Source organism: Psammomys obesus, unplaced genomic scaffold (assembly GCF_907164565.1).
Source record: "Psammomys obesus unplaced genomic scaffold, mPsaObe1.curated_primary_1811, whole genome shotgun sequence".
NCBI lineage: Eukaryota > Metazoa > Chordata > Mammalia > Rodentia > Muridae > Psammomys > Psammomys obesus.
The window spans coordinates 19985431-20009689 of record NW_026596051.1 but is presented as its reverse complement, the minus strand read 5'-3'; the positions used below and the strand labels follow the sequence as shown (position 1 = coordinate 20009689).

General features: G+C 52.9%; 1 protein-coding gene across 1 annotated transcript in view; it reads left to right on the top strand.

The window, feature by feature from the left end:
- The first annotated feature begins 442 nt into the window (after nucleotides 1-442).
- The window catches only part of Man2b2 (mannosidase alpha class 2B member 2), a 24713-nt gene continuing 896 nt past the window's right edge, over nucleotides 443-24259 (top strand). The window contains exons 1-18 of the mRNA XM_055624149.1: nucleotides 443-646; nucleotides 1301-1447; nucleotides 3410-3515; nucleotides 6620-6792; nucleotides 7763-7878; nucleotides 9890-10067; nucleotides 10873-11071; nucleotides 13167-13357; nucleotides 14205-14349; nucleotides 15650-15783; nucleotides 16211-16485; nucleotides 17285-17476; nucleotides 17893-18145; nucleotides 18515-18625; nucleotides 18716-18929; nucleotides 21427-21543; nucleotides 22756-22868; nucleotides 23870-23987. Of these exons, the coding sequence (XP_055480124.1) occupies nucleotides 509-646; nucleotides 1301-1447; nucleotides 3410-3515; nucleotides 6620-6792; nucleotides 7763-7878; nucleotides 9890-10067; nucleotides 10873-11071; nucleotides 13167-13357; nucleotides 14205-14349; nucleotides 15650-15783; nucleotides 16211-16485; nucleotides 17285-17476; nucleotides 17893-18145; nucleotides 18515-18625; nucleotides 18716-18929; nucleotides 21427-21543; nucleotides 22756-22868; nucleotides 23870-23987 (2920 nt within the window). The 5' untranslated portion in view covers nucleotides 443-508. The remainder of the gene's footprint in view (nucleotides 647-1300; nucleotides 1448-3409; nucleotides 3516-6619; nucleotides 6793-7762; nucleotides 7879-9889; nucleotides 10068-10872; nucleotides 11072-13166; nucleotides 13358-14204; nucleotides 14350-15649; nucleotides 15784-16210; nucleotides 16486-17284; nucleotides 17477-17892; nucleotides 18146-18514; nucleotides 18626-18715; nucleotides 18930-21426; nucleotides 21544-22755; nucleotides 22869-23869; nucleotides 23988-24259) is intronic.

Below are 24259 nucleotides of genomic sequence, written 5' to 3'. Positions count from 1 at the left end.
ACCACTTATGAAGCCACCAGTCCTAATGGGCTGGGAGATAGGGACTTTTAGATATCGTTTCCATTGCAACTCACGCCTTCTCTATTATCACCTTCTGTTTTATGGAGAGCAAAGAGATTAAAACACCTGTCCCAGCTCACCACCCAGGACCCCAGATTTGATTCTGCACCTGCCAACCTTGACTCCTCCATAACTGTCTGTAAAAAAACCAGTTTCACTCGCTTAAAATGATCTCAAAAGTTTCAAGCCAAGCCACCCCAAGTCTAGAGGTCTGTGCAGCTGTCTCCAAGTCTGGAGGCCTCCTCTTTGGGCTGCAAGGCTAGGGAAGAGAGCTGCACCATGCACTCCAGCCGAAAGGGGGCGCGATACAGCGCCAAGCTCGTGCCCTACCCATCCGCTGCCTGAGCTCGCGCGCTCCCGCCGACAGGGGGCGCAGCGACCCCCGAACCCGGAAGTGGGCAGCTCCGCCCGGGCCTCAGCGCGGTGGCTGCGTCCCGTGCACCTAGCAATGGGGCCGCTGCGCTGGCTGCCGCTGCTCGGCCAGCTGCTGCTGCTGCAGCCGCCGCCGGCCCGGCCCGCCGGCCCCATCCAGGTCTTCGTGGTGCCTCACAGTCACATGGACGTGGGCTGGGTCTACACTGTCCAGGTAAGCGGCGGCCGTTGCTGGGCCACCTTGCACAGTAGCTTCTTCCTGCGGGGTGCGCCGGGCCCAGCCGGGAAGAGGGGCGGCCTGGCCCTCCAGCCTCCACCCTGACCCTGCTGGCTGAGCCGCAGCCTCGGACTGGCCACTTCCTGCCTTTGAGTCCTGGTGTCCTATCTTTTTGGATGGTCCCTGCAGAAGTCAAGGCTAGGGAGCGTGTCCCCAAAATGTGGGTTTGGCAGGTAACCAATCTCGGGGTAAGCCTGGAGTAGCATGTGATGGAGCTGGCTTCCAAGCAGGTGCATGTCAGCTGATTAGTGGGAAGTGGGTTGGTCCTGCGTGGTGCTGACACAGAGGCTAGCCAGTTCAACTTCCTTGGCACACCCCCACCTAGCCAGATAAGGCCTGTGTAACCTCGTGGTTCTTTCTGCTCAGTACCTTGGACCGGGGCTGGGGGAACTTGCCATCCACTGCCTCAGTTTCCCCAACTGAAAAGAGAGAGTGGTGATCCCTACCGCATACCCCCAACCCCCTTGGCCTGGGTGCACTGGAGGTGTCAGGCACTAGGGCACTTGGTCTCTGGCTCTTCTCTTTGGTCCTTTGGGCTCAGCACCACCCGCAACCTCTCTGGGGCTGCTGTGATGCCATCTGCCTCCCCAGGAAAGCATGCGGGCCTATGCAGCCAATGTCTACACCACCGTGGTGGAGGAACTGACCCGTGGGAGGCAGCGCCGCTTCATCGCAGTGGAGCAAGAGTTCTTCCGGTTGTGGTGGGACGGTGTGGCCTCTGAGGAGCAGAAATGCCAGGTAAGGCAGGGACAGGAGTGGCAGGACATGGGCCCCCAGGTATTCCAAGTGTTACAGGAAAGTCCCAACAAGAGACTAGGTAGGGAGTTCCAGATGTGCTAAGGAACATGCCACACACCTGTTAAAAGCAAAGGTTGTGGTCAGGGCCACTGCCCAGAGACAGGGTAACGTCATCTTTTCTGCCTGTTCTTGGTATGTGTGTGTGTGGGGGGGGGGGGGAGCATCACCCCCACAAGCCAGCACTCCTTCTCAGGAGGCACCAGGGGTTGGTGCTTAATTACCTCCCAGGTGAACTTTGCCCCCTCCCCTATCTACACACACTGACTCTCCCCTGCCCCTGGTTGGCCATGTTTGGGCTCCCTGTGGCTCAGGGGCAGCTCTGGTGTCACTCGGTAAAAAGAATGTGGACAGGTTGGTGCCGGATCCTGCCATGGCATCTGTAAGCTCTGGCTTTTTCTTCTATAAAACAAAACAACCAGCTTCCCCTTCAGACAGCCTATGCCAAAGACTGAGGAAACACCTAGAACAATACTGAGGAGCTCTTAGTTTTCTTTCCAGCATTCACCTTTGTCTGTTTGTTTTTGATTTTCGAGATGGTTTCTCTGTGTAGCCCCTGATTGTCCCGGAGCTCTCCCTGTAGACCAGGCTGACCTTGAGCTCACAGAGATCTGCCTGCCTCTGCCTCCAGAGTCACTGGAACTAAAGGCACCACGCTGCCGCCTGGCTGTATTCACCTTTCTGAACAGGCACTGCACCTGAGAACTTAAGTAACTTGAAGTTGCAGGCTTGGCAGGAATCTGCTGGGTCTCACAGAGACCACATCTAGGAATGTGGGGAGTCGGGCCTGTCAGATCATGCCGCCTAACCTCATGTTTGAGGCCACCAGATGTGGGGACTGGTGCATAGACTTACAGAGATGGCCTGGGAATGACTTCAAGGGCTTACAGTTAATGAGTAACGGGTGTCTGACTTTGGAGCCTGCCCCTACCTGCAGGGTCTGTCTCTAACCTTCTGTGAGGGGCGTGGCTTTTGTGTGGAAAGCCCTACAGAGTTACCCTACCAGCGCAAGTTCCCTGGAGGCCAGTATTTTGTCTGCTATGTTCACTGCAGAATCCCCAGTAGCTAGACAGCTCCCCACATGTAATAGGCACTTTTGGGTAAGCCACCTGTAGATTCTACCCTCAGCACCCAAGCCAAGAGCACATGCAAACAGCCTGACAGCCTAGCACGCACCCTCATGGACGTCATTCTTTTCTACCTATCTCTGCATTCATTTGTCTACGTTCACTAGAAAGACCGCATTAAACCACAGCTAGCAAGCCTGTCTGCCTCCAAGATGTCAGGTCCCTAAAGAAGACAGTCTGAGGAGCTGTTCCCTGAATTAAAGGATCTGAATGAAAGATGATAGCTTGCTGTGACATATGGCCCCAGATTGAATGGTGTGCTGGGAGAGGACACTCAGGGAGATTCACAGAAAGCATGAGGGTTGCACAGTAGACCTTAGCATTCTAAGTTTCTGACTGAGTTAATGATACTACGGTTAGCATCCCCCTTGTTCCTCTGAGACACACACAGAAGTTCTCAGAGGGAAGCAGGCTGCAGCTAATTCATCGTAAGTGCTTTCCACAAACCAGAGTGAGGGTATGGATATGGCAGTATTTAGGCAACAGAGTCCAGTGGATCTGGGGAAGGGTATGAGAAAACATTTTGTTCAGCTCTTGCAGCTTTTTAAAAAGTTTCAAGTTACTTGAAAGTTTAAAGCACATTTACAGATCCAGGCATGGATCTAGGCCCCCTAATAGCTGCCATGGGCCTTGTGCTTCTGAGGACATGGTACACACCAAGACAGTGTTCTGTTTCTGTGGAGTGAGCCAGGGTAGGCAGTCTCATGATGGTCCCTGGGAAGTGCTATAGGTTCTGGACCTATGACCTGGCTGTGTTTTTCCGCCCACCTGTGCACAGGTCCGCCAGCTCCTGGATGAAGGACGCTTGGAGTTTGTTCTCGGAGGCCAGGTCATGCATGATGAGGCTGTGACCTACATGGATGACCAGATCCTACAGCTCACAGGTTTGACCACTGCACTCACTTCTTTATCGTTGTTGAAAAGCAGCTAAGAAAAGCAGCCAAACTGTTGGCTTGGCATAGTTTCTGAGGGCTCAGCCTTCCGTCCCTGGCTCTGCTGTCTGTGGGCCTATGGGGAGCTCAAATGGCAGCAGGAACATGTCAATGAAGACACTGTTGATTTCATAGTGAAAGAAACCAGAGACGTGAAACAAGGGGACGTGTCCCAGTGAACTGCATCCGCCAGGAGGCCCTACATTCTTACATTTCCAGTACCTCCTACGTGGAAACCAGCCCCCCGTACATGAGTCTGCAGGGCATACTTCATATTCAAGCCATAACAGCCACACCACCTGTCACCCAGAGCCTTGGAGTGGATAGAAGTGTATGAATTCTGCCTCCTCCTCTGAGCAGGCCACTTTGACAAAGGGAAGCAGTGATCTTCTAGGTCTACAGGGATTTGAGGAGAGGGGTTAATAACCAGGAGTCCAACATCAGGTGTTCTAGGACTATCATGGCCTCATGGACTTGTGGCCTCAGGCAAGGGCTGTACCTTCAAACTCCAACTTCTTCACTGAGAGATTAGTTTGATATTCTTAATAGAATTAAATTGGGATAATTCATAAGAAGCACTTTAAGTAGACTGTATGGTTCCCTAATCCATGCCTGGTAAATGTTATCTGCCTTCAACCACCATCACCATCATGACCACCATCATCATTACTCCTCCTCCTCCATCACCACAATCACTACTGTTATCATCAGCACCATCGCTACCACCATTATCTCCATCGCCATCACCATTATCCTCATTACCACTATCTCCGTTATCAGCATCACGACAACCGCCACTGTTCCCACCATCACCGCTATTAACCCTCACCACCATTGCCATCCCATCACGGCTACTGCACTACTGTGTCCTCTCTCCCCGCCGTCACCTCTGGCTACAGCGATGTACAGCTCCCGTGGAGGCTGAGGATGCCCTGGGATTCTTGGTCTCATTTTGCACATCTGTGAAAACTGAGACCCAGGGGACTGGAGAGATGCACAGTGGTTAAGAATAGCGGCTGTTCTGATCGAGGATCAGGGTTCGGTCTTTAGAATCCACATCAGGAAGCTCATGCCTGTCTGTAACTCCAGCTCCAGGGCATCCAACGCCCTCTTCTGGTCTCTGTGGGTACCTGCACTCACATATGCTTATCCACCTACATACTCATATATATTTTTTTAAAGTAAATCTTAAAGACAGAGTTGTAGAAACTGAGCCCCAGCGAATGAAGTGACCCTGCCAAGGGCCAGTAGCCAATGTTAGAATCAGCGCCCATGACTGAGCAACAAGCCCCATGAACTCTGCACTCTGGCATTGGCTCAGTTTCCCCAGAAAGCACAGAAGCATAGCACAACATACTGTTAAAGATATTAGCATCTTTCTTGCCTCTCTTTGGAAATAAGGGAGAGGATTTTCCCTTGAAACCCATCAAGCTTATCAACCCACACATGTTATTGGTTGTCTCCTTAATCAATCCTGTTGAAAGATATATTTAGGCACATTGAAACTGTGGGGTTGCTGGGCAGTGGTGGCTCATGCCTTTAATCCCAGCACTGGGGAGGCAGAAGCAGGCAGATCTTTATGAGTTCAAGGCCAGCCTGGTTTAGAGTGAGTTCCAGGACAGCCAAGGCTATGTAGAGAAACCCTGTATCAAAACAAACAAACAAACAAATAAGCAAATGAAAGAAAAGAAAACTGTAGGATTGATATGAATAGGCAACACCAGACTGCAAGCAATGCAGGGACACACGGATGGGGTTGAAGAGTGACATTGAATGGACTCCTTGATAGCTCCTGACTGACTGGGCTTACTCTTCTTCCTGTTTGCACTGAGCTGGGCTTTGGTTAGCACAGTCATACTCCCTGGACTGTGATGAAGTCATGGCCTCATGACGTATCAGTCATAGACTGGGCTTTCTGTGTGGCCCTGCCAAAACAGAGGATCAAATGTCTTAAGGAAGACAGTTAGCATGCCTTTGACTCAGACTCACGGTGTCTCTCACCACTGGCTGGCACTGTGCCCTGAATGGTGAGGGCTCTGCCAGTATGGGAATGGCCTAGGGGACTCACCTACCCTCAACATGCTGCTCTTAACCATGTAGCCTCTTGTTCCACCCTCCCTGCTTCCTGCCCATCCCTGCTTGACCCTTTCCCTCTCTGCACACCTGACCCACCAAACAAGTCCTCCTCCATCCCTCTTGCCCTTCCAGATCACCCTTGTTCTCTGTGGCCTCTACCTTGCTTATGGCTTGCTGCCCTGCTTCCAAGTGCTGGCATCGCCAGTGTCTCAGTCAGAGTTCCCAGGTTTAGTGTGTCATTGAGTCCTTGTATCACATTCTTGCCATGCGTACTACAAACCCACTGGGTGGTAGGAAGACAGTGCTTGGGTCAGGGTTTGGGGGAGCTAGTTCATTCACACTGAGTTTCTTTCTCCTATAGTCCTGAACCCAGTGACTGTTCCATTACCATGGCTTCTGAAAGATGTTTGAGTAGACAAATGGCTGGATGAGTCTGACGCAGAATGCTTTGCTCTGTGACAAACTAGTCTCAAACTTAGTCTCAAACTAGTCTCAAACACCCAACAGCAAACTTGTAATATGCTCACTTTCTGGATGAGGAGTTGAGAATCCCTTGAGGTGGCTGTGTAATCTGAGGTAATGAATATCCATCTCCAATCTCACTAACCTAGTCCTGAAGGATGAGGCAGACACATAAGGACTGGTGCCTTGGGATTCCTCTTACAGGAGGTCACTAGGGTGACCAGATCCATAGAGACACGTAAAATGATGCTGCTGGGAAGGCCCGCTTCAGTTTCGAAAGACTGAAAGTTCTGGAGCTGAATGGTGGTATGTGTGAATATAGTTAACCCTAAGAACTGTACATCTAGAGATTGGTGATAAACTGCTTCTATGTGTGCCATTAAGAGTTAACATCAAAACCTTTCTCATGACCTGCCCAGCCTGACACTGAACCCTCACAGGGCACCCAGAGGGCCAGGGTGAGGGTGATGGAAAAGATCGCCCTACACAGCTCAGCTAGGCAATCACTGTCTTTGCAGAAGGACATGGCTTTCTCTATGAAACATTTGGGATCCGGCCACAGTTCTCCTGGCATGTGGACCCCTTTGGTGCATCAGCAACGACCCCCACCCTGTTCGCCCTGACAGGCTTCAATGCCCATCTCATCTCCCGGATTGACTACAACCTCAAGGATGCCATGCAGGAAGCCCAGGTACATCCCACACCATACCCACTGTTACCTCCACCTGCCTTTCTGCCCTCCACCAGGCTTTGCGGCAACTGCCTGACCCTGGCCTGACTCCTGTAGCTTCCTCCAAGGGCGGCCTCCTGCCCCTAGGCCTTTCCACCCTTTAGCTGTACCTGGGCCTGAGCTAGCTCCTTCCCGGGGCTGTTCACGAGGATTGGAGCTGAGCTGCACTCTGGAAATGTGGGTGAAGGATTAGAGAAACAGGCAGGGTATGTTTAGCTGGGGATATCACACACAAGTAGCCATAGTGGGTTGGCTGTGTGCTAGGAAGGACCAGGCCTGGTGCCTACTGTATTCAAAGAGCCTGTATTCAATCAACCCTGGAACAGTGTGGGTGTTGAGGCAAAAGTTGCACACAGGCAGCTTTGGGCTGCAGGAAAGCATGATGGGGAACATTTGGTTGTCACCTGTGAAGTACAGGCTACTTCTCTTGAACCTGAGCTGACACACCTTGCTAATTTCACCTGTGGATGACCCTAGGGTACTGGTTGTGGCTTCTTCATGTTTTTCACTCAGAAACCAGATGGTAAATGGTTCTAAGAACTTGTGTGTGGTCCCCAAGGCAGTGCTAAGCAGATCTGGCTCTAGAACCCCAAGCTTATCTTAGTCTCTCTAAGACTAGACCGCACAGTAGTGAACTCTCCATGGCTACGGGTATTGAAATAAGGCAGAATGAGCTTCTCTGAGGCCCAGGGGTTGAGGAAGTATGTGTAGCTCCAGAAGGCTCAGAAGGCTGATCTTACAGCTACATATGGCCCTGGTAGCACCTGGCTTGGTGGAGTCTTACAGAGGAAGTGACAGAAGGAGGTCTTGTCCCTGAGCCCTTGAGAGAGGCTGAAGGTGTGGCCATGCCATGGAGGTACAAGGGGGCTGAGGCGGGAGAACCAGGGTACCAGCAAGCATTTGCCCTTCCCCTGTTCTCCTTGGTTCACAGGGGCTGCAGTTCGTGTGGCGTGGGTCCCCATCGCTGTCGGAGCAGCAGGAAATCTTCACTCACGTCATGGACCGTTATAGCTACTGCACCCCCTCACACATCCCCTTCTCTAACAGGTAGGTGCCCCTGTCCGAGGTCACCCTGCCTGTCTGTGGATATTGCCTGCTCCTGGGAACAGCTGTACAGGCCCTGAACCCTGTGGATCCAAAGCAGCTTTTTATCAGTAGCTCCTCACGTTCACACACAAGGTTTCCCATGCCCAAGCCTTCCTGAGCACAAGGGTGCTGTTATAACCCCATTGTACTACTCCAAAAGCCAGGGAGGATGATACCTCAGAAAACAGACATGACTCCAGAGGTGTTGTACCCAACACCGTCCTCTGGCCTCCGTACGCATGCACACATACACCTGAACACACATATACAGGATGCAGTGTTTTTTGAATATTGATTGATTGATTTTCATGCATGACTTTGTGTGCACTGTGTGCGTGCAGTGCCCACAGAGGCCAGAAGAGGATGTTGGACCCCCCTTGGAACTGGAGTTAGGAGGCAGTTGTGAACTTCCCAGTGCGGGTGCCGGAAACGAAACCTGGGTCCTCTGCAAGAGCAGCGGGTGCTCTCAGCTACTGAGCTCCCTCTCCTGCCCCGAGGATGAGGTTTTGATATAGCACTCACAAGGACATTGCACTCTGACTTTGAGGGGACCCTGCTTGCTCCAGGCCTCAGCCATCCTCATCTGCAAGGTGATAAAACTGAGCCGGCTGATATCTAGGAACCCCAGCGCTGTGCCTCCTTTTTCACGCTTCCCTTCATAGTACCTCGGAACCTCCTCACGCCCCCAATTCGCCTTCTTGCTTCAGTGTGATTGTCCCTTACCACAGTGACAAGCCGGCTCCCCACCTCTGTCTTCCTGGCCTGGAGAGCTGAGTTACAGGCAAGGACGCTGGGCCAGGGATGGTCAGGGATTTCTCAGGTGTGAGGACATTTGCCTCCACGTGAGCATGGCCGGCCTGGCTCTGCTGTGGGGTCAGCTGGAAAGTCAGATGTTAACTAAACCCTAGTTCTGTCCTGTGCACCCAGGAGTCTTCATGGGAGGTGCTCAGGCCCTGGGAGTGGGAAGTGAGCGGATAAGAGGCAGGAACTCGGAGTATCATTGTCATTTGCCAGGCTGCTGTGCCAAGCACTGTCTAACTTTTAAATTTTTCATTGACAGCCTGGCCTTTAACGACTGAGTTATCTCTCTGGCCCAGTGTCTAGCTTTTATACCACAAATTGTTTCTGTTAGGAGAGTCAGGGCTTGGCAAAGGTGGCTTAGCCTCGTCAGCAGATGGCCCAGGATTATAACTGCTGTGTGGCATAAACAGGGATAGCACTTCCGGGGGCTCTCTAGATCCTGGAGGTCAGGAGAACCTGTTAGGGATGATCCTCTTGCTATAGAAACCTCTGATGTTTGCTTGTCACAGATTTGATTGGTTGGCTGATTCTGGATTGATTTGGCTTTTTTTTTCATTCTGGATTTTTTATGTGCATGGATTTCTTCCTGCATGTACAAATGTGTACTAGTGCCCACAAAGGCCAAAAGAGGACATTGGATCCCCGGAATGGGAGTTACAGGCATTTGTGTGTCTCCGTGTAGATGCTGGGAATTGCTATCATGTCCTCTGCAGGAGATGGCTCGGGGCTACTAAGCCATGTCTCCAGCCCCTGGTTTTAGTTTTTCTGATGCAGTTTCCCTGTGTAGCTAGGCTAGCCTTAAACTTGTGTGAGGCTTCCTGTTTCAACGTGGTGAATGCTAGGATCAGAGATGTGAGCCGTTTCTCCCAGCTCTAACTTTTATTTAATTTCATACAAATATTTTTTTAATCCTAACTACTGATATTTGGGGCAGTTTTGTGCCCAAGATGAATCTTCACTCTGGCCTCAGCCAAGCAAGGAGGTGGCCTACAGGAGCCAAGCAAGGCACAAGTGACCCTCATCCTATCCCCACTGGGCTATTGTGGTAGGGGAGCCAAGGCAGCTGGCTCCAGGTGGCCCTGAAGCAGTATTCCCATGATCCCATTGGCAAACCATGCTCAGCCAAAGCCTCTTTAGCAGCCTCTTTCGCTCAGCCTCTGTCCTCCCTCAGGTCTGGATTTTACTGGAATGGTGTGGCCGTCTTCCCGGAGCCTCCCCCAGATGGAATGTACCCCAACATGAGTGAGCCTGTCACTGAAACCAACATCCACCTCTATGCTGAGGCCCTGGTGGCCAACGTTAAACAGAGGGCCATGTGGTTCCGGACTCCCCATGTCCTCTGGCCCTGGGTATGACAAGTTCCATCTGGGTGTCTTCTACACTGCCAGGGCCTTCCATGCAGCCGATGGCAGGAGCAGCCTACACATGAGGCAAACTCGAATCTAGCCCACCTCTACCTAGCTCTCATTGCCCCGTCCTTCCCTGGGCCTCACCCACTACTCCACCCAGCCCCTCCAAGCTGATAGATAACCTCCCAGCCATACCGGCCTCCACACACATTGGTTGGGGCTGAAAGCCAGACTGGCCTGCTTGGCTCTACATGCATTAGTCTCTTTATCTATACAGTGGATTTACAGTGCTACCTGTGGTGAGGCTCATGAGAGGGGCGTTCTTAGGGGACATCCCACAACCTATCATCATCACTATTACTAAGCTGACCGCTCTGCAGGGTATTCGTCTCATCCATCTAACCGGCACCACTAAGGCTAGGGGGAAGGTATTTCTGGAATCCATTTTGCAGCAGCGATCTGAGACTCAAAGATGTTAAGGAACTGTCCTGAGGCCACACAGCTGCTTAGCAGAGCAAGTAGAAAGGGATGCCATTCTGTTTGCACCTGGGCAGGTGACACACAGTCGGCTTCCCTAGTCCATGGCTGCTTGTGTTCAGGATGTGAGTCAGGGCTATGTAATAATTATCACATTATCGCAATTAGTCCTGTGGTGGCTGCTTAAGAGAAGCCTGGCAGCCACAGGAGTTTTTCTGGTGCCCTTGTTGGCCAAGGAGAATGGGTATGCTGTTGGAGGTAGCAATGTTGCCTCGATGAGGGCTCCAAAGGGTTCTAGAGGTTCAGGCTGCTGCTCTGTGTCCTGCAGGGATGTGACAAGCAGTTCTTCAATGCCTCAGTTCAGTTTAACAACATGGACCCCCTGCTGGACTACATCAATGACCGCACTGCCCAGTTTGGCATCTCAGTGCAGTATGCCACACTGAGCGATTATTTCCGAGCCCTGCACGCCTTCAACATGACTTGGGGCATCCGTGACCACCAGGACTTCATCCCCTATTCTTCAGGTATGAGTCTCAGGAAGCCGGGGGCAGCTTAGTATCAGGACTACAGACCTACTTCCCAGCTCAGGGGGAACCAGGCTGGTTCCCACCTGCTCTTCCCACTTAGACAGCTGTTTTCCACTGCCACCCCTGTGCGGTTATAGGGCCTTGCTTCTTACTCTTCTCCGTCATTGTCACTGTGAGGGACACCATCTGTTTCCTGTCTCTGCCTGAGAAGGCCTCAGCAGATAGCCTCTGCTCCCTGGCTGGGGGAAGTCAGGGACCCATCCTCTGCCATCCCAGCCTCAAGGTTGGGACGTTGATGGTGCCTTTGTGTCAGGCAGTGACCGTGACCTATCCAGTCCCTACTGTCAGTGCTTCCAGATACCAAATACAACCCGACCATGCTGGTGTGCACCCCTACTGGTGGCTTCAGTAGACCTATCCTCTGCCTAGTTTCTAGCAGAGAGGCAGGACACCATGTAGAAAGCACCCTCCCCACTCTATGACCAGGCTCTGCCTTAGAAACAGCTTGTGTCCTTGATGTGGGGCTGGGGGACAGCTCAGTGATAGAGCACTTGTCTAGCATGTAGAAGGCCTGGGTTCCACCCCTTTTCCCCCAGTGCCAAAAACAAAAGGCAAATCTCTTTGTTGCTCGTGTCACAGCCTGTGAAGGGTGGCCCCATGGTCCTGCTATATCTTTGCACAGATGGAGAAGCCCAGGCAATTTGGTAGGATGCTGGCTGACACACTTGAGCAGGATAGCTCAGAGACATAGCCCTGCCTGCCAGGGAGCTTTGCCAGTACCAATGCACTCATGTACCAGTTGATCAATCCAAGACCTGGGGGAGGAAGCAAGCTTGGATAGCACCTGCTGGCTGACCATTTAGTACCAGGGTGCCTGGAGCAGGGCCTGTCCCTGTCTTCCCTTGCCACAGTGGTAACTGTGAGCCCAACCCCACCTGGCTTCATCAGTGAAGGATCAGGGAAGGAGACCCCTGTGAAGGTCCTCCCCATTCCCTTCCCTTCTAAAGAAACTGCACACGTAGGCTCCAGCTGCATGGCTTGCCCGGCCCCCTTGACTTAGCTGCTGTAATTCTCACACCCTTTATGCCACACCATTGGCAGACACGGAGGGGATGGAGGCAGGAATGTGGGCATAGCCACAACAGTTGTGTGACGGGATATGTTTTGTGAGTATAGTTAAGAGTCCAGGTGGGAGAGGTTTCCTGTGTGGGCATCATTAGAATGGTGGGAGTGGATATGTCATGTGTGTATGGCTGAATGGAGGTGGCCTGGTACAATATGGGAGTTGGGCTGTGGGTAATGCCAGGCTTACAGCCTGAGAAGCAGAGCTGCAGTAAACTCCCAGCCTCCTACCCGCTCAGTTTGCTGGTGCTATTGGATCACCCTACTGTGGTCTTTCCTTGGAGCCATGTGACCACTCACTAGAGTCCGGTTCTGCTGATCCTATGGGAAAAGACTAGGGAATAGAGGAGGAAGCTAGACCTGGAAAAGGCAAGAAAGCAAAAATCACAAAAGCCTAAGACCTACCTTCTGAAACAAGTGGCTGCCTCCCAGCCCGTTCCCATGTTCTGCCTCTGTCCTCAGGCCCTAAGCAACCTGTCTGGTGTCTCTCGGCTCTCACCTCCACCTCTACCTCCTTCTATAGGCCTTTGGAGAAGCCCTGCTGACACTCAAGCTGACCTGGGTCTCTCTGAAGCCCACAGTCACATTCAAAAGTGTCTGGATGTTCAAGGGTCTTCATTGCATGCTGCCCACTTAGGCCTCATGTCACCCTCCTTCCCCCAGCTCTCCCAGCCCTTTGTATATGTGAAGTTGCATGTTTCTTAGGTGTGCTGTGGGCTGCCTTTTGTCCCGTTGTGATAACTTCAGCACCTACCTTGTACCAGTCTGCCCAGCCTAGCTTGATGTTCCCGTCAAACATTAGACCCTACTCAGAAGTCCTAGGTCCAGGTCTCCTTGTGGAAGCCAGAGGCCGTGGTTTCACCACCAGTTCTGAGTGCGTCCCTGGGTGGCCAGGAAGAGCTGGTAGCCTAAGCTTTTCCCAGGTCTGCCCTCAGCACCCTCAGCCTCACCGCCTGTGCTCACCTTCCAGAACCACAGCAGGCCTGGACCGGCTTCTACTCATCCCGGAGCATACTCAAGGGCCTAGCGAGACAGGCCAGTGCCATGCTACACGCTGCGGAGTCCATGTTCACACGCTACATGTGGCCAGCTCCCAATGGGACTCTGGATTCTACCTGGGCCCTGAAGCAGCTCCAAGAGCTTCGCTGGGCTGTGTCTGAGGTAAAGTCCCTGCATGGCCTTAGTGTGACTGGGCCCTCTCGTGGTGTGCGCCTCCCCATGATTAGAGGCTCCACCATATAGAAGAGAAAACTGAGGTCCCCTTTGGTCACAAGGCTGGTGCAATGTGAAACTGGGCCACAGCTGGACCCTAGGTCTCAAGGCTCCCAGTATGTGGCTTCTGTAAGCTTCACACCTGATTTTACAAAGAATAGAGAATAGAATGGCCTTCGTGCCCTGCCTGGATCCAAATCTCAGCTCGTCTGATGGCCTTAGGCTCATGACTTTTCCTCTCTGGGACCCATTTTCTTCTCTGTCCACTCACCCCACAGGATGGCACCCGCCTCCCGCCTCTGTATCCATGAGGAAATGGAGACACAAGAAGTCTTATAGTTTGTCACCCCTTCAGGAAGTGGCTGGGTCAGGCAGCCATCTTAGATGTGTGGGGGTAAATCTCCAGGAGATGTGTTGGGAAGAGGCAGATGGACTTACTGTGCATCAGAGCATCAGAGTGTGTGGCTTCAGTCAGGGAATTCTAGTCTCCTGCTCTATGAAAAGAGACAGTCCACCTCTCACTGGTGTAGTGGAAGCATCAGACAGTGCACCAGGAGGAACCAGTGCACACATGGGAACTGATGATGGAGGGGAAGCTGGGTCTCTACCAGAAGGAGGACTCAGGTAGGGCATTCCTATGAGGGCAGGAAAAGCGGGGCCAGTTCTCTAGCCTCTTGCCTCAGTTTCCCTTCTGTAAGATGGGAGGGATGCTTGCCTTCTCCCCTGGTGTTCTGGAGAGCAGGTGCCTCTCGGGACCAAGTGTGACACCTGTCTTCCTTGGCTCTGGTGGTGACAGGTCCAGCACCACGATGCCATCACAGGCACTGAGTCCCCCAAGGTGAACAACATGTACGTGGAACATCTAAGAACGGGGATGCTGGGAGTATACAAGCTGATGGCCTCCATTGCCCTGGACAGGACCCCAGTGTACCGTGGCACGGGTAAGCCAGACCCCTGCAGGGAGGCAGTGGCTTTGCTTTGAAAAGAACTGGGGGCCAGACGTGGTAACACACACTTACAGTGGCAGCACCAGGGAGGTAGACGCAGGGTCTTCGCAAGTTTGAAGCTAGTCTGGTCTACATAGCAAGTTCCAGGACAGCCAGAACTACACAATAGAGAGACCCTGAGTCAATAAACAAAAACAAAAGAGTCTGGGATGAGGGTAGAGACCAGAACCTCACATGAGCCCAAGGCCCTGTGATCCCGGTACCATGGTGTGATCTTGCCAGCCTGTTCAGAGTTTGGGCCCAGTTCTTCATCCTGGCATCCAGGATGGAATGGCAGCACAGTTGGACTGAGCAAGAATCACTAAGGAGCTCTGAATGTTTTCTGAGGCTAGAATGTTCCTGTGGGTATTTAATGCCTTGCATAGCCCATAAGAGTGAGAATCATTTTTGAATCAAGGAACCTGAGACTCAAAGGGGTCGTGGCTCTGCTCAGGCTCACCAGCTCGAGCTTGAACCTGCCACTATGCTCCCTACTATGTTCTCTGGCCCTTCCCTTCCTGTCCCCGCTTTCCCTCTCAAGCCCAGCTGGACTCTAGGCAGCTGTGGCCCAGCCTCTTTGTGCATTAAGCGTCACATGTGAAGAGTGACCCATCGTACAGCTGGGATATTTGAAACTAGGGAAATCATGAACAGACAGGAATAAGGCCCCAGGTCCCCTTGCCCTACCTCGCTCCTCTTGTATCATTTGCTGGCCCTTTCTAGCTTCTCTGGTCTTCTCCACTTCCCTGACAGGGTCTAGGCCGTGTCTCCCATCTGCCCTGCCCTTCCATCTCTGTCTGTGTGATCCAATCCAGCCTGCACATTCTGCCCGTGGCTGGCACAGAACAACCCTTGCCCTCGGGCCACAAGTCTGATAGAAGTGACACTTGCAGAAAGAAGTTGTGACATCGGTACTGGGTAGGGCAGTAAGGTGGGCTTTGCCTTCCCATGAGCACACAGGCAGATATCTTCCAGCAGGGAGCAGATACAGAAGAACCAAAAAGTGAACAGCAAGGCCCGAGGACGGAGGTTGTAGAGTGGGCAGTATGTTCAAGGATCAAAGCATAGCAGATGGAACAGAAAGGAAGCCAGGCCCACATCACAAGAGCCTCTTATGCTGGTTGGGGCCCTCACCCCTTCCTCTCCACATATGCCTTGGAGCTATGGAAGGCCAGGTCTGGCCTACCTCATTTTCCTTCATCCAGGAGCTTCCAAAGACCTCAGGGGCCTCAAGTGATGTCTGTTCTCTCTGTAGACCCGAGGCCTGTGGGATACTCTGTCTCTGTGTATAACCCACTGGCCTGGAATATCACCACCATCATCACCATGACTGTCACTTTCCCCAATGTCAGTGTCACGGATGAGTTGGGCCACCCGGTGTCAGCGCAGGTATGGGCAAGAAGTCCTGCTGGAGGGCATTTGCTGTCTGCACTTGTTCCACTGTACCTGTGCAAAGGCCCTGGGCAACTTAAGAGGCACTTTAACAGAGGTGCCAAGGTTGGGATGGGATATAGGCTGCCCCTTTGCACTATGCATTCAGTATGAGTCATGTAGTCCTCTCCCCCTGCCCCCACTGCTAAGATGGAGAAGGACAAGATATAGGGAGAAGTGAGTGGAAGGAAGGGCCCCAGAGATGATGGCACAGACAGAGCTAAGCCGAAGCTTGTAAAGCTGTCATGGGAATCTTTACAGGAGGTGGAAGGGCACCGCCTGGTGTCCTATCCACCTGGGCAGATAGTGAGAACCCATTCCGGGAGTGTGGGGCGGGCAGGGGTTATGAATGAGGAAACTTCCTTTCCGTGCTGCTGGCTTGCAGATCCAGAACTCTACGGAGGACCCTTCTGCCTATGAGCTGCTGATCCTGACCACCATCCCGGGCCTCAGCTACCGGCACTACAAAGTCAGGCACACTCATGGGTACCAGACAGACACCGGGGGAATGGTCGTCCCTGTGGCCAGTACCCACAAGTTTAGTCTCAAGCTGAGGAAGCAGACTAGCCAGAAAGGCAAGCACTTACTGCCTGTGACCAACGACTGCTATACTCTGCTGTTCGACCTGGACACCAACCTGTTACATAGCATTCAGGAGAGGTAAGGTGAGGCCAGCACTGCCTCTAAAGCGTGCCTGGGGCCTGGACACATGGACAGTATCCTGCGACCTCTGTGTTCACTTTCCTGAGGGAAGGACCAGATGATAGCAAGAGCCCTTCCTTGTCTTGTATTCTTTAGGAGGGGGAACCTGGGCCACTGCAAAAAGACTTTCAACTGTCTCGTTCCAGAGCCCTGACCCACAGACAAAAGGGACACTAAGGGACCCCAGGAGAAAGGTGCTCATGCAGTCCATTTCTCTAACTACAGAAACAGAGTTGTTTCTGGTCAGGAGAAAGGGCCGTTAAATACTCTATTCCCACCACCACCTCTCACGTGTCCATCCACGCACTGAGACAGTCGTCCGCTGCCCTATGTATCTACATGTCTGTGTAGCCAGCATTCTGTCCACCCATATATCCACCCATCCACCCATTTACCCACGTCTCTGTGGATCAAGAGACTTGAAGGGTATGAAGGGTCTCTGACATGTGACACAGGGATGGCGTGGGTCAGCATGACAAAACTCCACTCTTGTGCTGCTGTGGCTGCTGGGCCACTGGTGGGATGCTGAAGCCTGGGCAGAGTGCTCCCTGGTGGCAGAGCCTGTGTGCAGCCTCCCTCTTGTGACTTCACCTGACAGTCCTTGGCTATGTGTAGGATCAGAAAGGAGTTTTCCCTGAGGCTTTCCCGGACTCTGCCAGTGCGTTTTCTCCACTCCTGATCCCCAGCCACAGCCCTGCTGCAGATGAGTGATCTTGTTGAGCTTGACATCAACCATTCTCCTCTCTCACCCCTGCAGACAGAGGAACCACACAGTACGCATGACCCAAGAGTTCCTGGAGTACCAGGCCAATGGGGATGTGAAGCAGGGCCCCATTTCTGACAACTACCTGTTTGCGCCTAACAAGACTGCTGAGCCTGCCTGGGAAGCGGTGGGGATGGAGATGGTGGTGGGCACGCTGGCAACGGACATACGGCAGTATTTCTACAGGTGTGTCCCCTGGTTGAGCCCACAGCCCCTTCAAGGCTCAGGAGGAGTGGGTCAATGAGCCAGTGTCTTCCTCTAGAGCCTCTGTTCCTGTTCTTGGGCATGGCTCTGGCACATGAATAATTACTGATAACCAGATGAGAGAATTACTCTCCTTTGCCTGTGTTTTTGTGTGTGCCTGAGCGATCACATTATTGGTAGCTGAGTCAGAGCATGAGAAAGGGGCTCTTGTTACTCCATGAATGGTCTAGGGCTTGCACGAATCTCCACAGGGTCCATAGTCCTCCCACTGGGTTGCTGGGTCTAGTACTGCCAGTATCCACCCACAGATGGCGACCTCTTGGCACTCTGCTTCCTGTATGAAGGGAGGAGCCTCCAGCCAGCCCCCAGAGCACTCTTTTTCTGTACCCCCTTCCTAGAAATGTAACAGACCAGTCTTACATCTACTCGATCCACTCTCGTCTGGCCCACATGCATCCGAGCCCTGCTGGGGAACTGCTCTGCCAACGGATAGAGCAGCAGTACCGAGTGGGCCCACTGGACCTAAACCGTGAGGCCATCCTGAGGACCAGCAGTGACCTAGACAGCCAGCAAGTCCTCTACTCTGACAACAATGGCTACCAGATGCAGCGGAGGCCCTACAAGGCTTTCAAGAGCAATTCTATCGCCCGGGTATGCCTACAGTAGTTCCACACTGCACCCAAGCATGCTTCTCCTTGCCTGTTGAGCACCCACTTGTAGCAAGAGAGGCTTCTGGGGAGAGCTATTTCAAAGATCCTGAGCAGAATCTGCCCAATGGGCTCTGTCAGCTCCCTGGCAGTGCCACTTCCAAGACCTATTTTCTTGTTCCCTCTTGGCTTTGTCAGGGACCAGTGTTGGTGCCATGTGTGCTGAGCACTTAGCAGGGGCCTTGAATCCCATCAGTCAGGCCACAGGGCTAGGAAGCAGCAGTCTGGAAGCTGTGCCAGAGTGCCTAGGGGACAGCTGGTGTCTGCCTGACCCCGTACTGAAGCTGTCACTGGGTGGCACTTGTGTCTGCAGAATTACTACCCGATTGTCCAGTCAGCCTTCATCGAGGATGACAAGAGCAGGCTGGTGCTGCTGGCAGAGCGAGCACACGGTATCTCCAGCCAACAGAATGGGCAGGTGGAGGTAAGAGGGGCCTGGCTGTCCTCCCACAGGCCCTCATAGCCACCCACAGCATGGCCAGGGGCAAGGAAGGACCTTGGGGGATTTCTGCAGGTAATGCTCCACCGGCGGCTATGGAACAACCTGGACTGGGACCTCAAGTACAACCTCACGCTGAATGACACCTCCGTGGTCCACCCAGTGCTCTGGCTTCTCCTGGGGCCTAAATCCGTCACCACTGCCCTGCGCCCAAGGAGTGGGTTGGCACTGCAGCACAGGCCCGTCGTGTTGTTCAGAGAGCTAGCTGATGAAGAGGCCCCCGTTCAGAGTGAGCATCACCACTGCCTAGGATGTGACCCCCCCCCCCCCCGAGGGATAGTGGCTGTAAGACTCAGGATGCTGCACAGCCTTGAAGCAAGAAGGGACCTCAAAGCCTGAGTGCTGTCAATGGTTACCTCAGGCTTACCCGGCTAGTCAGTACAGAGCTGAGATTCTCAGCCCATCCCATTCTCTCTCCCCTCAGTCTTCTCCGTCTCTTTCCCTGCCGTGTCCTTTTCTTATGAGCCTGCAGCACCGTAGTTCTTCAAGTGTTGGAAGCACAATTAAAGGGCTAGCTGTCTCAGTCAGGGTAGACTGTCAATACGCGAGGGTCCTTCTAGTCCAGGGGTGTCTAGCCTTTCGGCTTCCTCTGGCAGCGTTAGAGAAAATTGTCAAGGGCCCGTGGCTTGTGAGAGCATGCGTGTTTATTTCATGTGAGGTTGTAAAGCAGCAGTCATCTGCAGTGCTCACACCTGAGAATTGCGGTCAGTTTCCACAAAGTCACTAAACAAGCTCAGTGACTTGAGTGAGTCTCTGATCTCATGACGGCTGCATCCGTAGCTGTCCTGGGCAACAGGTTGGACATGCTGGCAGAACCTACCTAACCATGACCCAAGGTCCAAATGCAGTGTTTGTGCCATACCTCCCCTTGGGCTTCCGTAACAGCCCCAATAACCCTGTGTCTTTACTGAGATAACGGGCCCTGAGATGCTGCATTTTAAAGGGTTCTTCAGCTCAACCTCTGCAGAATGAGGCTCTAGAGAGGACATGGTTCTGTTCCCACACACCTTCAATTGCAGAAGTTTGTGTTAGAATGCTTGGGTTTTCGTCAGAACCCTCCCAGGCATCTGAAGACAAGAGGCAGTATACCACTTACTCCTGAAAGGAATGTCTCCTAAACTTGTGTATGGGTAAGGCACAGTCTTTGTCCCACAGGAGATCTATTAAGTAAGAGCCAAAGCAAGGCATTGCAAACTCTGCCTGTAACCTCAACGCTTGGAGAGCTGGGCAGGACTGCTGTGTGTTCAAAGCCAGCTTGGTCTAAACAGTATGACCTTATCTTAGAAAGAAGCAGGATGGTGGAGGCGCTCGCACTTATTTATTTATTAATTTTTGATTTTTCAAGACAGGGTTTCTCTGTGTATCTTTGGCTATCCTGGAACTCTCTCTCTCTCTCTCTCTCTCTCTCTCTCTCTCTCTCTCTCTCTCTGTGTGTGTGTGTGTGTGTGTGTGTGTGTGTGTGTGTGTGTGTGTGTTGACTAGGCTGGCCTCAAACTCATAGAGATCTTCCTGCCTCTGCCTCTGCCTCTGCCTCTGCCTCTGCCTCTGCCTCCTGATTAAAGGGATGGTGGTGTATCCCTTTAATCTCAGAACTCTGAGTTTGAGGCCAGCCTGGTCTACAGAGAGAGTTCCAGCACAGCCAGGACTACATAGAGAAACCCTGTCTCAAAAATAAAAACAGGGACAGAAAGAAAGGAGGGGAGGGAAATAGAGAAAGGAGGGGCTGAGTGAGAGGGTGGGATGGCTGTGGGTGTCTAGAGAGCAGGTGTTCCTGGTAGGGCATCCTTCCACAAGGACCTCCTTCCACAAGGTCCTCACGCTGCACAATGCAGAAGGCCATGTGGGGTGGGCTCCCCTGGTGGCGAGGATTTTTACTGCAGTCAAAGATTCAGTATGTTTAAAAATTCCCTCTCCTTCTCCTACCCCTTTCCTTCCCTCTTTTCCTCCCTCCTCCCCTTCCCTCCCAGTCTCTGTCACAGAACACCTGAGATATTCAACTTAAAAGCAAGCAGGGTTTGTTTTAGCTCACAGTTTCATGGACTTCTTAACTTCCACCCCTGGACCTCAGCTCCTAAAATAAGGCCACAGGCTGGGGACAAGACTTTTAGCACATGGGAAACATAGAAGGTCCAAACGTCACACCATGCAAAAGGAGCTGAGACTCCAACTTTCTAGACTGGACTGAAGCAGACCTAGGGGCAGACCTTGGTTCCACCTGAGTCAGCTAACCCATGCCTAGGCCAGTCCATGTGACATGAGAATGATAAGGTGCCAGCACCTATTGAAAGTCAGAGTGGAAGGAGAAGGTCAGAGGGCCTCTGTGGGGGAGTGAAAGGTTGTGAAGGAAGAGGGAAGTGAGCAACCTGGATGCAGAATGGAAAGAATGCTTGTGTGGGCGTGCTTCATGAGTGTGAGTGAATGTGTCCCTCTCTGGGCCTTAGTCTCCTCACCTGGAGTCTAAAGTGGCCACATGGCAAGTTCAAGTCCCTCCACAGCTTAAGCTGTATAACAGCTGGATGCAGAGAGTAGCATAGGGACAGGAAAGGCCTGTGGGGGTGTGGACAAGGGTAGAGAAGGGACTTCGATGGGAATTTCAGGTTCATTGTGCTGTAGATTGCACATGGGTGGGTGGGAGATGGCTGGAGGGGTGGAGGTTCCGTGTGGAAAGCTGAGTGCCTGAAGGAGGTGGTTGCAAAGCCCTTTCTCACCATCTGTCTGCCTTGTAGGGCCCCATTTCCCCCCACCAGTGATATTGTTTCCCAAGCTGCACCTGCAGATCCTCAGCATACCTGGCTGGAAGTACAGCAGGAAGCATGACCAGCACCTGAGGAACCTTCAGAGAGGTGAGGCAGCCTCCCAGGGTGACTCTGTCCGCTAGTCCGCCAGGCAGTCCTCACAGTCCCCTCATCTGGCACATAAGAGACCAAGGCCTGCAGCAATGGTTGTCCCAGCTTCTGGCCCCCAGCTCAGGACCAACCACACCCCTCTGCAGATGGCTCCCCTGCAGTCCCCAGACAGTAGTCCACATGCTGCCCAGCCCTCGGGCTGCCCTGTGTTAGTATCTGTTGGTCAACCTTTCATCTTGTGGCCAAACATGAGGAAATCTACTCAGGCATGTGGAGCTGATCTTGCACAGAGCCAGGGAGGTTTCACGAACCATGGCTGGGAACATGTGGCCAAGCAGCAGCTCAGTTCATGATGCAGTAAGCAGAGACAGACAGCTAGGCAGACAGACAGACAGACAGAGGCCGCATTCCCTGCCTTCCCCTTTTCCTCTTACATTCCACTTGAGCCTCCCTGGGAAGATGGCATTCGGCATTCAGGGCAGGCCTTCCCACCCAGGTTGATCCTCTCCGAGGACACTAAGGATGTGCCGTGTGGGTCTGTCTCCTAGGTGTCTCTCAGTTCAATCAAGCTTTCAACAAGATGAACCATCATGTGGCTCTTCCAGACAGTCCTCCTGTGGCCCCCAAGTCCCTCATTCCCCACTCACCCTCAGGGTTGGGTCAGGCTGGTTGTCAGGAATTTCACTGATTCATTCAGCAGATGCCCCGTGAGGGTGTCGGGGTGCCAGGGTCCCTGGTTTCTGAGCCCATTAAACAGTGATGACAATGAGGAGGGAAGCGAGCATCAGGGAAGTGACACCTGCTGAGAAGCAATACACCTCTCGTGCTCACTTTGCACTGAGGAGCGTGACCACAGCATCTTGTGACCACACCCAGCTCTAGAGGGAGAAGGAAGGAACAGGCTGGAGGGTTTGAGGACAGGCCTAAGGATGGCCACTATTGGAACGAGGGCACCGGCATCAGCCCCCGTGGTATGCTAGAGGGCCAATGTTGGCACAGCCCTATCTGGACCCTGCCTCTGCTGCACATGGGCCATGTGATCGTGGGCCAACGACTATCCCTCTGAGTGATGGCTGCAGGAGAGGGCCTTGTTGCTGTCCTGAAGGGTGGCCGAGACGTGGGATGGAGTCCAGAGTGTGAAATGCCAGGTCAAGGCTGAAGCCTAGAACTTGCTTGATGGGACCCTCCCCGCCACATCCACACCCACAGGCCACCCAGAGAAGCCCCAGGCCAACCTGCGGCGTGTGCTGCTGCGCCTACAACACTTGTATGAAGCAGGGGAGGACCCGATGCTGTCTCAGCCCGTGACGGTGGATCTCAAGGTAAACGGCCCATGCTTATCCCACCCCAGGCCAGTCAGGCATCCAAGGATGCTCTACCCGTGAGAAGCAAGCCTGTCCAAAGTCCCGTCCCGAGCTCCGCCTTAGAGGACCACTGGGCATGTTCACAGATGAGGCATGCTGGACTCCCAGCATACACTGTCCCCTCGGGGTGGGTGAGATTTCCCAGTTAGCATCACAGACCACATCTGGTTCTTTCATGTTTAATTTTGTGCCTTAGGGGTGGGGAGGCATGTGGCATACATACGTGTTTGTATGGCCGTGTGCGCATGTGCTCTGCACATGTATGTGATCATCTAGAACCAGAGCACAATGTCAGGGTGCCACCCTCTCGTCTCTCTACTCGTTTGAGACAGGATCTCCCACTGAACCTGAAGCTCATTGGGCGGCTAGACTGACCACTGAGCTCCAGGGAACCTCCTGTCTCTGCCCCTCATGCCCCCGGCACTGCAGTTACAGACAAGGCAGGCACCTCCTTGGTCCACTGCAAAACCTTTCCAACAGCAGGTTCTGTATCATCAGAAAACCAAACAGTTGTCCCTGGACTTTCTGGGAACGGTGACTTAGACTCAGGGAAGCTAAGGTATGTGTCCACACAACTCAGCCTCCTGAGGCTCAGTTCCCTACCTGCTAAGTAAGCTGGGGAGGCACAGTTCTTGCCTCACAAGGCGGCAGAGAGGCACTGCAACGATGGTGTGGGCGCTGGGCCTGCCATCTCTGCAGGCTTCCAGACATCTCCCCATGTAAGGGCTTGTTCCCACGAGGACTTGCTCATCTGGCAGACCATCTAGGGAGCCACACTCCCAGTCTTAGTTTTTGTACCGGGAACAGGTTGACAATCTACCTTTACAGATGAAATGAGGCAGGTGTATTAGGCCCTGAGGCAGAGCCCCAGGACCCAAGTCGAAGTTGGTGGCCACCTCGTTCAATGAGCTTCTGGGGCCTCAATATAGCCTGCCCTCCCTTTGCTCCTGCCCCTGCAGGTTGCACTTCGAGGACTAGGGTCTGTGATATCTCTGGAGGAGCGTTCACTCACAGGGACCTGGGACATGCAGATGTTGAAACGTTGGCACTGGAGGACGAAGACTGGCCACCTAAGAGGTTTGCGACCATGGATGTCCCTGCCAGTCTGGGGAGCAACACAGATCTGCCCTGTGCTGGGTGGCCTTGTGTGACTACTTTCCATCTCTGAATGCACAGCCATTGTTAATTACCAGATTAGGATAACAACAACTTTGGATCAGTCCCGCTCCTGCCAGGGCTCCACAAAGAAGAGTGTGTGTGTGTGTGTGTGTGTGTGTGTGTGTGTGTGTGTGTGTGTGTGTTTGTGTGTGTGTGTGTGTGTCTGTGTGTGTGTGTCTGTGTGTGTGTGT